This window comes from Pieris rapae, chromosome 14, assembly GCF_905147795.1.
Source record: "Pieris rapae chromosome 14, ilPieRapa1.1, whole genome shotgun sequence".
In the NCBI taxonomy this organism is placed as follows: Eukaryota; Metazoa; Arthropoda; class Insecta; order Lepidoptera; family Pieridae; genus Pieris; species Pieris rapae.
This window is the reverse complement of record NC_059522.1, coordinates 4,588,988-4,603,933: the sequence shown is the minus strand read 5'-3', so window position 1 is coordinate 4,603,933 and position 14,946 is coordinate 4,588,988. Positions and strand designations below refer to the sequence as shown.

Below are 14,946 nucleotides of genomic sequence, written 5' to 3'. Positions count from 1 at the left end.
CCACTGTTTGCTCTTCATTACTGCAGGCACATGTTGGGCTTGTCCTAATTTTAAATCTGTGCAGGTAATATGCAAAGGCTCCGTGCCCTGTTAGAATTTGCGCCATCTGGGGTGTGAAACGCTTCTCTTTTACCAATTTATACGCAGTTTTAACATTGCCTATAAATAATTTTGTAGTTCCAGCTGTTTCACCCCCCAGGTAGCGCTCATTCCATACTTCCAGAGTCCTTTGCCTTATCTGATGTTTAATATATGACAGGGGGCAGCGTATTCAGGTTCTGACCTTAGTTTTTCCGACGCTTCTTTTGCTAATGTGTCCGCTCTCTCGTTCCCCGGCGTACCAACGTGCGCCTTTATCCAGAAGAGGCTTATATGAGTTCCTGTTCTCCGGCACTCTTCCAGGCTCCGGCGGATCTCGGCTACCTGGGGATCGAGAGATCGTCCACTCACTATAGCATCTAGTGCTGACTTTGAGTCACTGTATATTTTAACGTCGCGCTTGTTTTTATCCACGTGGCTAGTCGCGTTCCGTAGTGCCATCAGTTCGGCTTGAAATACTGTGCAGTGGGGCGCCATCTTCATTTTCTTGCTGTTTATTTCCATTCCATCTTTCCATTCTGTCCAAGCGGCGCCCACTCCTGTACTTGTTTTGCTGCCGTCCGTATAGATTTGTGTGCCGCCGTATCTTGCGATTTCTTCCGGATTTGTGAGCATCTTATAGTCAAGTTTTGTTTGTTTCGCCGGGTGTGGGAGATCCACATATCGCACTCTCTTCTCTAATTCCTCGCCCTCCTTCAGTATTTCCGTGCTGACTCCCCTTTTTATCTCGTATAAGGCAGCGGCTTCTTGAATACGTAGGTCTAGAGGAAGTATCCCGGCCAGTAGGGTTGCCGCGTGTAACGATGTCGTCCTATAAGTTTTGGCAATTTTTTGGGCAAAGCCCCTTTGCAGATGGTTTAGTTTTTTCCGTACACAGATTTTATTTGTCGCGGGAGCCCACACCGCGGCCGCATACATTACGATTGGTTCAATAACAGCAGTGTACGTGGTCGCGATAACCTCCTGGTTTAGTCCCCATTCGATCTTCGCGGCTTTAGCCAGCTGTTTATATATCTGAATGGCTTTCCGGCATACTCTCTCCACATGTCTGTTGAATGTGAGTCTAGAATCCAGATCAACTCCGAGGATTCGGATGTGGTTATCCATCTGTATCGGTACATTATTCATATTTAGCCGTGGGGTGTCATATTTTAGTTTGCGAGTCACCACCATGGCTTTGGTCTTGTGTGGCGCAAATTTCAGTTTGTTTAGGATACCCCATCTATGTATCCGGTTCAATGTTAGGTTGAGTTTCTGCTGGATCTCGCTACCGGTTTCTCCTTCCGCTATCAAAACGATGTCATCCGCAAAAGCCTGGACGTACTCACCACTATTTTGCAAGTCCTGGAGGAGCGGGTCCAATATTAGATTCCACATTGTTGGTCCCCCTATTGAACCCTGAACGCAGCCTTTGTTAGTAACTTTTTCAACCGTGTGTCCAGCGTAGGTTAATTTAATTTGTCTTTCATGTAAGTAACTATCCATAACTTTCCTTAGTTTTAATGGGCATTGTTCTTCTGCCAGGCGGACTCTAATTTGCGGCCACCAAGCGCTGTCAAAGGCGCCCTCTATATCGAGTGATACGATGGTTAGTATCTTCTTTTGTTTCAGCTTTGCGCGTATATGTGTGACTGCGTCATATAGGGCGTCCTCAGTGCTCCGCTGGGGCATGAATCCGTATTGGATTTTCGAGGTTTTCGGGACTAGATGCCACTTTAACCGAACGATTAGCATCTTTTCGTATACTTTTCCTAGAAGAGGTAGTAAGCCTATGGGTCGATAAGACTTCGGGTTTGAATAATCGGCCTTACCCGGTTTGCGCAATACAATTATTGTAGCAATTTTCCACAATTTGGGGAAGTACCCTAGCTCCAGGCATTTGTTTAGGACGGTGAGGAATAAGTTAGGCGCCGCGTTTATCGCGTGCCATAATATGTCATAATATGTCAACGTTTATAAACGTCTAGTATTGGCAAGATTATTGCCAGAAACAATCTTTGTCTATTATTTCTTATATCAAAGCTGTACCTTCCGTCTATGTTGGGAGTGCTATCGTCTGATTCACTTGTCCACTTCAGCATTAACATCACTTAAGACAATGCAGGCGTTCAGGAATTTTAGATATATGTACATATAATTTGCAAGAGGTTTATATAAAATATTCAGAATAAAAAATAAAGAAATTAAAAGGGGTTGGTGAGGTGTTGAGTTTTTAGGTCAACATTCTATAGCTAATAGGATTATACCTAAGACTAACTTCAGAGAATCTATAGTTTTTATTGTTAAAACAATAGATGAAATTCTTTTCTGAGTAAAAGTGGCCGCTACTCTCCCAATCTGCCACGGTCACATATATCCAAACTAACCATTATTGTACAAACCTTTGTAAACACTAAATTAATTATTAATCCTAAGAAACAGACATATATCAAAAGGAGGCTGGGAGAAAGAATGTATCAAATAGCATCAACCCCCAGCCTCCTAAAAACTAATTTGAATAAATAAATAAAACCTCTCGTTTCATTTAGAGATGAATGAAAGATATGAAAGTATGCCTAGCTTAGTCGTCGCCCCGGTGATAAAGACTAGCTAGAAAAATGAAGAGAAATAAATCTTTGTACTTTTGAAGATAATTTAGATCTTCAAATTGTGATCAATCTTATTCATTTACTAAAGAGAATCTGAATATAAATATATTTAAAAAATATAGTTAAGTGATTTAATATAGTATTTTAATAAATTGGAACTGGTTTATTTTAATACAATAAAGCAAGTTTTTTATTTTCTCATTATTTTGATAGTATTTTATTATATGGATAGTCCAGGCTAATATTTAGATATTAGCCTGGACTTTTAACATCATGCTATGACTATATTATCGCTGGTGAAATCAATAGATACTACTATTTAAAGACTGCAAATTTAACATTTTATTCAATTATAGTATTTCGAGTTGGTGTAATCAAAATTCATCGGCTTGTTGTCTCTTCTTGACTGAAACTCCCATGGGCAAATCTCATGTAAAATGACCCTAAATTCTGGAAATAAGATTTTAGATACAAATTAGTTTTTTTTTCAATTATGTGTTTTTTATAATTCAATATTTTCAAATATATTACAAACATTTAAATTAATAATCTTATCCAATCTTCCTCGACGCAAGTACCCAAAATCCTACCGTCATGTTTTCGTAAGATTGTTTCTATAAAAAAACGTTTGGTCCATACCCTTATTATATTGAATATGGTTTTTTACAATTATATTTAACAACAAAAATTATGTACCCTTTTACTGCCTTTAAAACTTACCTGTATCAAATCTACAGTTGTGTTTAATTACATCACACTGATTCTTAAAGGAGACAACTTTGCCAGTATTAAAATTGCAGGCGCAAACTGCTCCTGTTTGGGTTCCAGGGTCGCATTTTATTAAGGAGCACCTATATGCTTTCTCAGCACCTGGAACTTCGTAGTTTATTGGTGGAGGTACCATTAAACCAAAGTTATGGACACCTGACGTATATGGGTCTGATTCAAAACTTAAATAGAAGGGATTCATGTCGGCAAATGGAATTTGTCTCCTTATTCTGTTAGCAGAATCATTGTTGTTATATTCATACGGCGAAACTTCATTGACAACAGCAAATATAAATGCTAAAAAAATAACTTTTATAAATTATACTTTAAAACATAAATTTTTGTAAATTCTTTAAAGCCTGACAATACAGGCAAATAGCAAAACATAACTTACCAGTATAAATGCATAACTTTGTAGCTCCCATTATGGATGACCCTTCTAATGTGTACAATTAACTGTATAGGACTAACAGCAACAGTGTTACGTTTTTGTAATAAATGCATTTTATACGGGTATCATAAATTATTACGGAAATCAAGTTTGCAAATTAATGAAATGCGTCAAACGTAATTTATAGTTTTATTTATTCCTACAAGTATAACAAACTGTGAACTACTAATTGGATTTATCGATGTGCCATATACAAGGTCACTAATTAATTATCACTGTCAAAATAATTGTCGAATTTATTCTCATAAACACTAAAATCTTTCTCAGCTTTTCCTTTGTCTGAAAGTCCTTGTTTTCCAAAGAGGCCCGTTTTCCTAACGCGATGAAATAGTCCTTTATCAAAACCATTGCCTTTTGCTACGTCGTAGCCGAAACCTTTTGCGCCAACTTTATCTATTGAACCACTAACTTCATCGTCTTCATAGAATTCTTTATCCTTCTTATATTCATCCTTGTGTTGAACTCTATGAAAACCTCTTGTTTTGGATCCTTTTTTGTAAGTTCTATTCTCTTTTCCTGTAATGCCCACGGCTTTAGCTGCGGTGCCTTCAGTAAGACTGTACGTTTCGCTATCATCGTAGGAACCATCATCTTTCAATCCAAGGCTTTTAAAAAACTTTTTTAAATCTTCAATATTGTAGTTCACTTTTGATCCTTTGTTCGATGATTTTTTCTTAGCATTATTATTACTTTGTTCACCTTCAAGATAGTTCAAATAGTCTTCTAGGTCTTTCGAATCGTACTTCAAATTAGATATGTCCGTAAAATCAACTGAATCGGCATTCAAGGGCGTAGCTTCAGTCCAATAGTAGATCAATGTCAACACGACTATTTTCTTTTGCATTTTGCTTTTTGCGATATCTTTCGCAATTGAAATGGCTTGCGACACTGACATACATGCCCATTGTTTAGTTTATATAGCTCTTTAGTGGTCAAGGGTGTTTTTTTTAAGATGATCAGATTGGCGTTATGGTCTATTGATTGATTAATCAATATGTCCAATTGCGTATCGATTGGTTCTAATCAAGTATTTAGTTAAGAATCGGAATGTTAAAGGATATAACCTAAGTAACATAATATTACCTACTCTGTGATATGTTCATGTTTAACGTTACGTTTCGGTAGTTTGTTTACATTACATTAGTGGCTGACAATATATATAAAATACATTTTCTTGTGTTTTCAGTTGGTGATTAAGTTTTCGTTTCTTTATGATTTCGTTAGGGCCATTTGATAGAAAATAAAGAAATCGAAATCGATCACCATTTTGATATGATGACCACGGTCAAATTAGAATTGTGGGACAAATTAAACTAAATGTATGAAATGAAAAAAATTGGTATGATTTACTTTCTTAACATTCCAAAACTCTCCAGACTTTATTATAAAATTATAAAAATGATGTTTCATAATTTAAAAAGCCTTTCATTTTCTAATAAAACAAACTATAATGTAAATAAACATAATATAATTGAAACAGTAGGCACAGACACTCCAATCCCATATAAATATAAAATGTTTTTATATGATATCAGATATGAAAATGGTGAAAAGCCTCCTCTATGCGTCGGATATACTCTGTTACTGATTTTGAAATAACTTATTAATTTACTCAACATCACACAAGTATAGAGGTTTTATTAACATTTTTAATTAACATTATTAACATTATTAACCTACATAGTAATAATATAGTTAAAACTTAATAATTCCGTTTTTTTACAGACAATTTATTCATAACCTGTACATTGCTTTATAATAATTCAAAAATGTATAAAATTATTAATTAACATTACTTTCACTATTGGTAAATTAATTGAATGTTCTAGTTAATTCGATCAATTCACCTTGTTCGAGACGGCATTGTTTCTTTATAGCTATAAACAAATTATTAGAAATCGTCATAATTCAAGGTTGTGAGGAAGTAATCACAAATTAATTAAAAACTTAATATTCGTAGTCGCTAACAAAATTAGTAATGTCAAATTTTTTGTTGGGGGGCAAACGGCGACTTACCTGACTGAGGCTTTGAGGTATTTTAAGAATTAAAAAGAAAAACCCCGATGGACGGTCTGTTTTTAAAAGATAATAAAAGGACCAAATGGTAGTGGACAGCGTGGATGTTGGAACTGAGTCCACACATTTGTGAAGTCCACGGCGAGTGTTGAACGGGCACGGGCAACAGGTATATAAAATTGTTACGTCAGCCCCGAGATCAATATATAAGTGACTAATATGAAAGTTGAAGCATAAATAAATATTAATATCATCGTGTATATTTTTCATTCAGCAACTTTAATTGCGAAACTTATTAGTAAATTTTATTTCTTTAGATTTTAGATGTTTGACAATAGCCAATCTGTTGAGAATTGAAAAAGCGACAGTTGGGAAAACCAATTAGACAAGAAGACAGTTTCGAGTGCCTTTTTACTATATCCCACAACATATTTTTTTCTTTAAAGAAACCTTCTTACTCATTTGTGATGATTTATAATAGAGAAACGTTTAATAATTTTAGCAACGAACTTAGGTAATAAATTGATTTCTCTTTTTTTATCAAAATTCAACACTAATTTATTTTAAATATAATCAAGGCAATTGCTTAGGCAAATTAAGTAAGTAGATTTGTGGGCTCGTCTTAATATGTATTAAGAAATTAAGAAAATATAGCACAATTCATATCAACTTCTTTATTACTTTTAAAAATTAAAAAATCACAGCATCATCGGTATCAAACATAACAAATTTAAATTAACTAGGAAATATGTGTTTATTCATCATCTTCGTGATCAACATCTTCATATTCATACTCTTTTTCGTGACTTTTACCTCCTTTTTTACCGAAATCCTCACTATGGTTGTAATGACTCTCTTCACCTTCCTTGCTTTCATGAGCTGATTCACCATCATCTACATGTCCTTTGTTATGGTAACCAGATTTACCAAAATCTCCTTTTTCATAACCTGAAGATCCGTTTCCACCCTCTGCATGATCACCATCTTCTTCGCTGTAATGTTTCTTCTCGGAACCATGTTTGTTGTAATGGCCACTATTATCAGCTACATCGTAGAAGTCATGATCTTTCTTGAACTCATCCTTGTTGAATACTTTATGGTATCCAGTTATCTCTTCACCTTTGCTGTGGTATTTCTTGTGCCCGTGATCCCCACCCTTATAGCTTTTACCTGACTTGTGATGTTTACCATAAGCATCGGCTTCATCGTGATGGGCGCCTTTTTCTCCACTTGCTTCGCTGTGATGTCCTTCATTGTGAGCTTCTCCATAGCTACCAGCTTGCCCCTTTGCAAAGTGCCCTTTAGAATGGTAACCCTTAGTTCCCTTTTCACCGTGAGCTTTGTGATGTTTCTCTTCATAGTCGCTACCGCCAGCTCCTTCATGACTAAGCCCAATCAGACCATCTTCTTGTGACTCATCAGAATCTTCCTCTGCATCCTCGATAACAATAGGTTTAGCTGCAATGTACGGTAAAGGTAGGGGAGCTAAATCGTAAGCCTCCAGAGCTTTCACTGGAGCAAGGGGTGCTTGCAACTGCGGTAGAAATTGGGGCTGCGCGTAATGTCCTAATTGTAGCAGACTGGCTGGGCCATTATTGTCGTTTCTGTAGACATAACTTGAAGCCGCCGGAACGCCAATTTGTATGGCTGTCGCTATGGATGCCACAAGTAAAATTGTAAGTGGTAGCTTCATGTTGAGATGTGTATCGTTCCACAACCTGTGCTGTAATAATTTCATAACGCGATTGCTCAATATTTATATCTTGAACAATCGCTTAAGAGTTCAATATGAAAAGACCATGAGTGCCGTTCTTATAGCCATGTAACAGTTTATTGACGCGAGGTTAGAGGTGACAAAGAAATGATAAAAAAATGTTGGCATTGTTACTGTGGTCGATTTAAAAGTGTATCAGACTTGATAATTTATAATGTACGGTATTACATTAACTAAAAAATTAAAATTGAAAATGATTACATTCGTAGAAAGAAAAAGTAAAGAAATAGAGAAATTTAATAATAAAGGTACGCATGTTCAAACGGTAATGTACGTATATATAAATATATTTGTTATCCTGGCCAGGTACGCTTCTTTAAACCCTAAGGTCGTGATATAAATTTCGACTGCACCCAGGAATTTCTATGCAGGTTGGGTTACTAAAACTCAAAAAGCTCGACATGTCTTGCCTAGAAGTCTGTTTACTCGCCTTTATCAGTTTGGTATTTGTCTCGAAATTAGAACATTTTCATTTCTTCATAGTGTTTATTCCTTTCTCTTTTGAGATCTGTCGGTATATAAAAAGTAATTTACTTCTAAACGACATTTTAAAGAGTGTATACCGCACTACTTATACAGGTATAACGTAGTTGATGCATAAGATCAGAACTAGTAAGTTTATTATAAAAAAGCTTAATATAATATTATATAATGATAATTATATAATATAATATAATGACTAGGGTTAATTAGATACCTATTCGCTACCCAAAGATATTGATGTCTATTTATTTTCGCAACGTATTTTTTATGTTACAGGAGGCAAATGGGCAGAGGGCTCACCTTGATGTTAAGTAATTCCTGCACCCATGGACACTCGCACCGCCAAAAAGGTGGCAAGCGCGATGCCGGCTTTTTAATATTTGGTATGCTCTTTTCTTTTAAGACCCTAGTTCGACTTAGGGTGTAATTTATTTTTAATATGTATTCTAACAGCTATCGTCAATGTATCTAGATACTCATCAAAATGTAGACGAACACACTTTACGAACCATATTTATAAGAAACTAGGTCAGTCATCAGATTAGGGACTACTATTTATTGCTTTTACTAAAGCACTCATTTATTTTTTCATGGCGCATCTATATGACTATCAAAATTATGAAAAAAAAGGTTGTGTATACATAGACGTGGGTAAATAATAAATATTATGTACTTTAATCTTTAATTAATATTAGGGTAATTTAGTCAAACAGCTAAACGTTATTTAATTAATTTAATAAACATTGGGTATATAATAATAATTCAATTAAATGGGACTGTTTTATTTAATAGAACGGGGGCCAGATGGCTCCCCTGAATTTACGAGTACGTGATGCCGCCGGTGATGGACACTCACATTGCCATAACGGTTATAAGTTGGTAAGGACCCTAAGTCGAATTGGTTCGGAAATAATTCAGTAGCTTACTTACTAAAATATTAAGTGCTAAAATATAAATTTATGTAGTTAAAAATATTGATTTCTACAAAGCCATTAACTGTCGAGACTCTCGTCATTTAAATATTGTTGTGCATTTGGTTCAAGTAATGAAACCAGGTCTCTTATTCTTATTTTTTAATAACTGTAGGAATTTAATCTAATGTCACTTCACAGCGGAGTTTCGTATTTATAATCGATTATAAATATTTATGGTTTAAGTTATTAATGAAAATTTTAGTGTAAGTGTGTAAGGTTATATTATCAACATTCACATACATTTTTACAAAATTACGAAAATTAACAACAATACAGTAATTAGTCCTAAATTATTGGTCAGCTTTGTAGCCAAATCCTTTGCCAGTAGCAAGGCCGCTTTTGGCTCCATAGTCTGCGTAGGAGTTTGTGGTACTTTCTTCATTTGATGTGGTACTATCATTTTCGTCTGAATCTTTTTCATCTGTTCTATTTGATGTTTGTGTGTATTCATTGCCACTTGGTGTTCCTCTGTGATGCTCATACTCGTCTCTATAGAAGCCGTTTTCATTTTTGTTATCTTTTTCATTGTTTTTGTATCGAAATGCAACATTCTGGGGAACTTTATATTCATTTTTATACCCCTCATTTTTATGCCCCTTATCATAATCATATGGATCTTCTCGTGCCAAGAAGTAATTTTCATATTTTTTAGTATCGTAATCATTGTAACCTTTTGGATCGTAATCATGATGAACATCAAAGCCGAATTCTTTATTATTGTATTCTTTAAAAGTTTCCAAATCCTTCAAGTAATCGTCAAAATTGGTTGTGTATTCATCAATTATTTTTTTATAGTCATCATCAGCTATTCCGTCAACATCTGGGTTTTCTTTGACAGGAATAATTTTATCCTGTTTTATTGGTGCATTTTGTTTTTCAAAAGAACCAATGTTTTTTGAAGAACCAGTGAATTCTTGGGGCTTATAAAGTTTTGATAACTGTTCCATGACTTCACTCTGCCCCAATTTGGTAACAACCGCTTCTCCATCGGTCCCTCTTTTATAAATGAAGCCAGTGGCAGCAGGTTGCAGGTCCGATCCTGAAGTTCTAACCATAACTGTCCTCTCTACGGTTTCCCGCATTTTCATACACGAGCCATAAGCAATAATCAATAATAGAACAATGCGACGTACCATGTTACTGGTTTCTGGCAGAAATGATAGTAAAGGTCACAACAAATATTTATATAGCAAGAAAATGGACATTGACATCTTGCGCTAATAATTGAGCAATGCACTTCTGTGTCAATGTTACTGAAAAGCATATTATTCGCTCCGTGCATGTCTGCACGTTTACTCGTTAGAAACTATTAATAAGTAACTAGTTGGTATCTCTGTGGTAGCTCAGTTGGTTACGCCAGCTGTTTAATTAAAAAGAACTCATTGGGTAAATAATAGTTTTATAAAACTGTCCTTGCTAAGAAAAAACAAAACTAAAATGCAATATGGAACATTATTCTAGCTGAGATTAGAGTAAGAAAACAATATCAATTAAAACATTTAGATTCAGATATAATTATTAAAAAAAAAGCTTAATACCAATTTAATATAACTGGAGCGTGACAGTGCCTTTGGAATGCAGGTTGCATGTTCTGATAGGTACATGGCGCATTTTAAACTATATATTTTCACCCATAAACAGGTGAATGACCTTGAAGTAACTTATGTATTATGGAAAAACTTAATATAACGTATTGATAAGAGTGATCATAATATATACGTATGCATGTTATAAACATCGTCTTTTATAAAAGATTTTCTATTTTTTAATAACCATATCTTCGGATCCGTATCGAATTATTTTATAATTAAAATAATTTTTACTATGAGGTCCAGTTATTACATCAACACAATACCGAATATGTTCCTTGCTGTTTCACACGCGTTAATTTTTAGACCATCTATCTACACTTAATGCGGGCATAGTATGTGAACAGATTTACTTATTTCAAAACTCGCAATATCTCCTCACATATTCATTGTAAGACCCATGATGACAAGAATAATTTTGTTTTAAATAAAAGACTTTTTATGAATAAACTATTTATTTGGATATGGGTTTATATCATGTTTATAAAAAAAACAAATAAGTATTGCTTTTTTATTTGGAACAAAATTGAATACTTACATATGCTGTCTTATGTATACGAAGCGCACTCAACTAATGTTACCTTTTAGCTACCTGTTAACTTTTATAGGATTTTAGCCCATTTTTTAATACATTTATTATTGACCGCTACGCTATTTGTAATAATTTAACATATTCTACTGATAATGTGGCATTAATTTTAAAATCGGTTATAGATTTCATTTAGATATTTTATCAGTTATTAAATTAATATCGCTAATAATTAATAGGCATCTCCTCAAATAATCTTGCTTATTAACGTATTTTTTATTTAGAATAATATGTATACAAGTATAAATGTTAATAAAATTAAATACATTTTAGCAATTTCCAACTTAAGAAAGCCGGTTACCTTAAAAATAAAATGTGAAGGCACATTTTCATTAAAGTTATTTGAGAAGATCTATAATAAGTTCGAATCTAAACTGTTCCGATTTAATTTAATATTTGATATTTTTCTTGCTTTTCTCTTTCGCTCCCTATCTAAAGTTATATCTTTTACGAGCGTTTTTGATTCAACAATATTACTATGAAGAGACTTATCTACTGAACCTGTATAAAAATCACGATGGTCAAGATTTTCTAAACCCCTGTAAAACAAGGCATATGGTCTTCCACTCAAACTTTCTTCATACTTTCCAATTCGTGCGGGGATGTGCTTAGAATCAAGGAATTTCACTCGATTGTCTCTACTGAATGGCTGATTAATTGTAGGTTGCATGTACTCATCATTTATTGTTGATTGCGTGTCTCTTTTTTGATTATCCTGCTTTTGTTCATAGCGTTCTAGCGCTTTTTGAGTCATATCATCTAAAATCGTTGTCATTGCTTGAACATTAAATTTCTTATCACTTTGTTTATACGTCATGTCTCTGTTGGGTTTGGGTAATGGTTTCTCACCATACTTTTGAATTGGAAGTTGTGATTTTTTAATAGGTGGTTGGTTTAAGTCGTACTGTAGTTTTGGAACCGTTTTGAAGTTAGCTCTACGTTTATTTTGCTTCAATCTGTATTCGAAATAATTTTTTTGATTCATAGGTTTACCCTCAAGGTTAGGTTTTTGAACTTCTTTAATGTTAGAATCTGGAGCCATTCTGAATTTCGAGTTCTGATGATTGACGTCACTGTCTTTAGATTTTTTTGTCTGATCAATTTCAACAAATCTTAAGTCAGGCTTTATAATTTCTGGTTGTTTGGTTTGTCTTGTATCATCTTCAGTAAGCTTGGGAGCATTTACGTTATTAGTATCAATCACTGGATCAAACATTTTTGGCGAAAATTTACCAATACTAAATAAAGAGTTAATGGCTTCTTCATTCGCTAGCTTCATATATTTTTGATTGGTATTACCGACGAAAAATTTTTTTGGTCCGTTAAGCCGTGTCTTGGTATAAGCAGAGGAACCACTTAAAGCAGCGACGTATCCCAAATCTGGATTTTCATAATAGACATAGTTCATTGGTGTTGAAGAAATATATTGAAAATACAAGAGCACTAAGAGAGTTCCAAAATAGATCTCCATCGCGGTATGATGATAAACTAACGTACAATACACGATTAAACGTTTTTATATGACATTTCCTGTATTTATTTATAGAGTGAAAATTTATAAACAAGCAAACAAAAACACAATGCATCATTATGCTATTGCAAGTCATAAATATTTGTTTCTTTATTTCATTCACGCCATAACATAAATTTTGCATTCCGCGTTAGTGTGTTACCATACCGTAAAGGCAAAAAAAATATAAAACTATACTTTAATAATAATAAAATAATTTCCGATTGATCTTTGTTGCCAAAACAAAGTCTATTAATCACTACATATTTTCACTCATACATTGTTTAACTTTTTAATACAATAACTAAAAACATACAATGTTTACTTTTTGCGTGATACAATATCTGGACGCTAGTTGAGCACCAGTCCACAATGAAGATACGAGTATTGTACTTAACAGTTGCGAATATTTTAATAACTATGAGTTATGCTAAGCTTATTTTTAAAACGACTGTTAAGTCCAGCGATAGAAAGACCGATGTAAAACCTGACGTTGTTGCTAAAGATCAGAATGATGCTCATTACAACTATTTTAATAGTAAACGAACTATTAGAGCCGTTGATGATAAAAAAACAAATAAAAACGTAACAAATAATAATAAAAGCAGCAAAGACAAGGTATTGGTAAAAAAACCTATTCCTAAATTCCATGAAGTAAACAGCGATGAAGATTATCAATCGAAATACAAGTGGATGGAGAGACAAGAGTCTGCTGAACACGAAGATGAAGATTTTAATATTAATGACTATGATTTTGATATAAATCATGACGAATTTGTAAGCGGTAGGAAGCCTCTAGAACCAAGAAATAAAAATAATTATAAACGCCCGAGAATTAACAAGGCTAAAAGCATCCCAAAGGCAGACACCGCACCAAAACCAAAATTGCCAAGGTCGTTGATACAACGAAAAGTAACTTTTCCAAAGAAACCAATAGCGGTAAAAGTAGTCCGGAATGCAGCTGAGAAAATGAGAGAAGAAGACTATGATCAAGAGTTTTCTACGAGTACTCAGGTATTGGAAGAAACGACGCATGGAAAAGATGATAGTGATGAAAGTGATGAAATTGATGACAGCAAAGAGTTCTTAAGTACTAGTTACGTCAGAACTGTAAGATCACCATGGAACTTAAGCAACTTTGTGGAGAAGCTCGGTGAGAGAACTTCAAATATGATGTCGAAATTACTAAGCCACCTTCCAATATTTCCACAAATCCCTTATGCAAAAAAGGATGAAATAGTAACATTGGACGAACCAGCCAAAAACCCACTTAGAGGCCGGTAGGGTTTCATGCTTTAAATCAAGGCAACTACAAAGGGAATTGGGAAACGCACATTATTTTTTCTTGGCGACAAACCTCATGCACTTTCTATTTACCCATAGAATTTTAATTTATAAATTATAGATTGAGTACATTTATTTGTAATAAAACACATTTTATATCTACAATTTTACTGTACCGAGTTTCGTTACAAAAGTGAAAATAAATATTTAAATGATTTAAGTCGTTTATTTACGTACGTTTTATTAAGTTAACAAAAAATTTAATATAATCGACAAATTTTAATCGATTTTCGGTCGCAGACGCGGTCTAAATTTATACGAAATCGGTGTAGCGCTAAAAAGAAGATCTGTGCGAAAACAGACCGTCTTGGAATAAGGGTCGCTGCTGTGCTTTACTTAATTACCTTTTTTAATATGCTATGAATTAGTTCGTAATCATCTTGATACTGAATATGATAAAATTAAAGTATATCATTTTATATTACTTTGCACAACAGTTACGACGGTTCGTGTAGGTTAAAAATAACGAGGTTTTACTATTACGGTTTTTTCGCTTAGGGAAAATATTTCCGGTACCTACTAAGGCTGTTAGTGCGACGTACTGACTCTATATAATCTATACAGTCAGTATCCTCTTAGTAGTGACTACAACTTCTCGACCTCGATGAAAGTGGGACTAAATGTGTAAAAATTTAACGTCGATCGTACCATGGGATAAAAGATATTTTTCTTAAAATCAATTCTTTCGAAATCTATTTTCAAATAGGACCTTACGCTTAAAAAGAAAAAAAGTTATTATTATGCATAAATTTGACTGTCTG

At 34.1% G+C, this 14,946-nt stretch overlaps 4 protein-coding genes across 4 annotated transcripts; 1 reads left to right on the top strand and 3 right to left on the bottom strand.

Moving 5' to 3' along the window:
- Nucleotides 1–3,012: 3,012 nt before the first annotated feature.
- LOC111000433 lies at nucleotides 3,013–3,962 on the bottom strand. The gene is made up of 3 exons (XM_022269861.2): nucleotides 3,850–3,962; nucleotides 3,408–3,752; nucleotides 3,013–3,137 (listed from the first exon to the last, which is right to left on the bottom strand). The coding sequence occupies exons 1-3, from the start codon at nucleotides 3,878–3,880 to the stop codon at nucleotides 3,034–3,036; spliced, it is 480 nt and encodes a 159-aa protein (XP_022125553.2). The 5' UTR covers nucleotides 3,881–3,962; the 3' UTR covers nucleotides 3,013–3,033.
- Nucleotides 3,963–6,581: 2,619 nt separating this feature from the next.
- On the bottom strand, nucleotides 6,582–7,664 carry LOC111000427 (knob-associated histidine-rich protein-like). The gene has a single exon (XM_022269850.2). The coding sequence runs from the start codon at nucleotides 7,658–7,660 to the stop codon at nucleotides 6,677–6,679; it is 984 nt and encodes a 327-aa protein (XP_022125542.2). The 5' UTR covers nucleotides 7,661–7,664; the 3' UTR covers nucleotides 6,582–6,676.
- Nucleotides 7,665–9,357: 1,693 nt separating this feature from the next.
- On the bottom strand, nucleotides 9,358–10,384 carry LOC123689730. The gene has a single exon (XM_045631109.1). It carries the CDS (start codon nucleotides 10,287–10,289, stop codon nucleotides 9,444–9,446), a length of 846 nt encoding a protein of 281 aa, XP_045487065.1. The 5' UTR covers nucleotides 10,290–10,384; the 3' UTR covers nucleotides 9,358–9,443.
- Nucleotides 10,385–13,131: 2,747 nt separating this feature from the next.
- Nucleotides 13,132–14,125, top strand: LOC111000421. The gene has a single exon (XM_022269839.2). The coding sequence runs from the start codon at nucleotides 13,214–13,216 to the stop codon at nucleotides 14,123–14,125; it is 912 nt and encodes a 303-aa protein (XP_022125531.2). The 5' UTR covers nucleotides 13,132–13,213.
- The last annotated feature ends 821 nt before the right edge of the window (nucleotides 14,126–14,946 follow it).

What these genes read in the sequence shown, in the direction of transcription:
- LOC111000433 (XM_022269861.2), bottom strand. Translation starts at nt 3,880, where the DNA reads ATGGGAGCTACAAAGTTATGCATTTATACTG. An exon ending in AAAGTTATGCATTTATACTG is followed by an intron (nt 3,753 to 3,849) that starts GTAAGTTATGTT and finishes TTATTTTTTTAG; the next exon opens with CATTTATATTTGCTGTTGTC. An exon ending in CAACTGTAGATTTGATACAG is followed by an intron (nt 3,138 to 3,407) that starts GTAAGTTTTAAA and finishes TCTTATTTCCAG; the next exon opens with AATTTAGGGTCATTTTACAT.
- LOC123689730 (XM_045631109.1), bottom strand. Translation starts at nt 10,289, where the DNA reads ATGGTACGTCGCATTGTTCTATTATTGATTATTGCTTATGGCTCGTGT.
- LOC111000421 (XM_022269839.2), top strand. Translation starts at nt 13,214, where the DNA reads ATGAAGATACGAGTATTGTACTTAACAGTTGCGAATATTTTAATAACT.
- LOC111000427 (XM_022269850.2), bottom strand. Translation starts at nt 7,660, where the DNA reads ATGAAATTATTACAGCACAGGTTGTGGAACGATACACATCTCAACATG.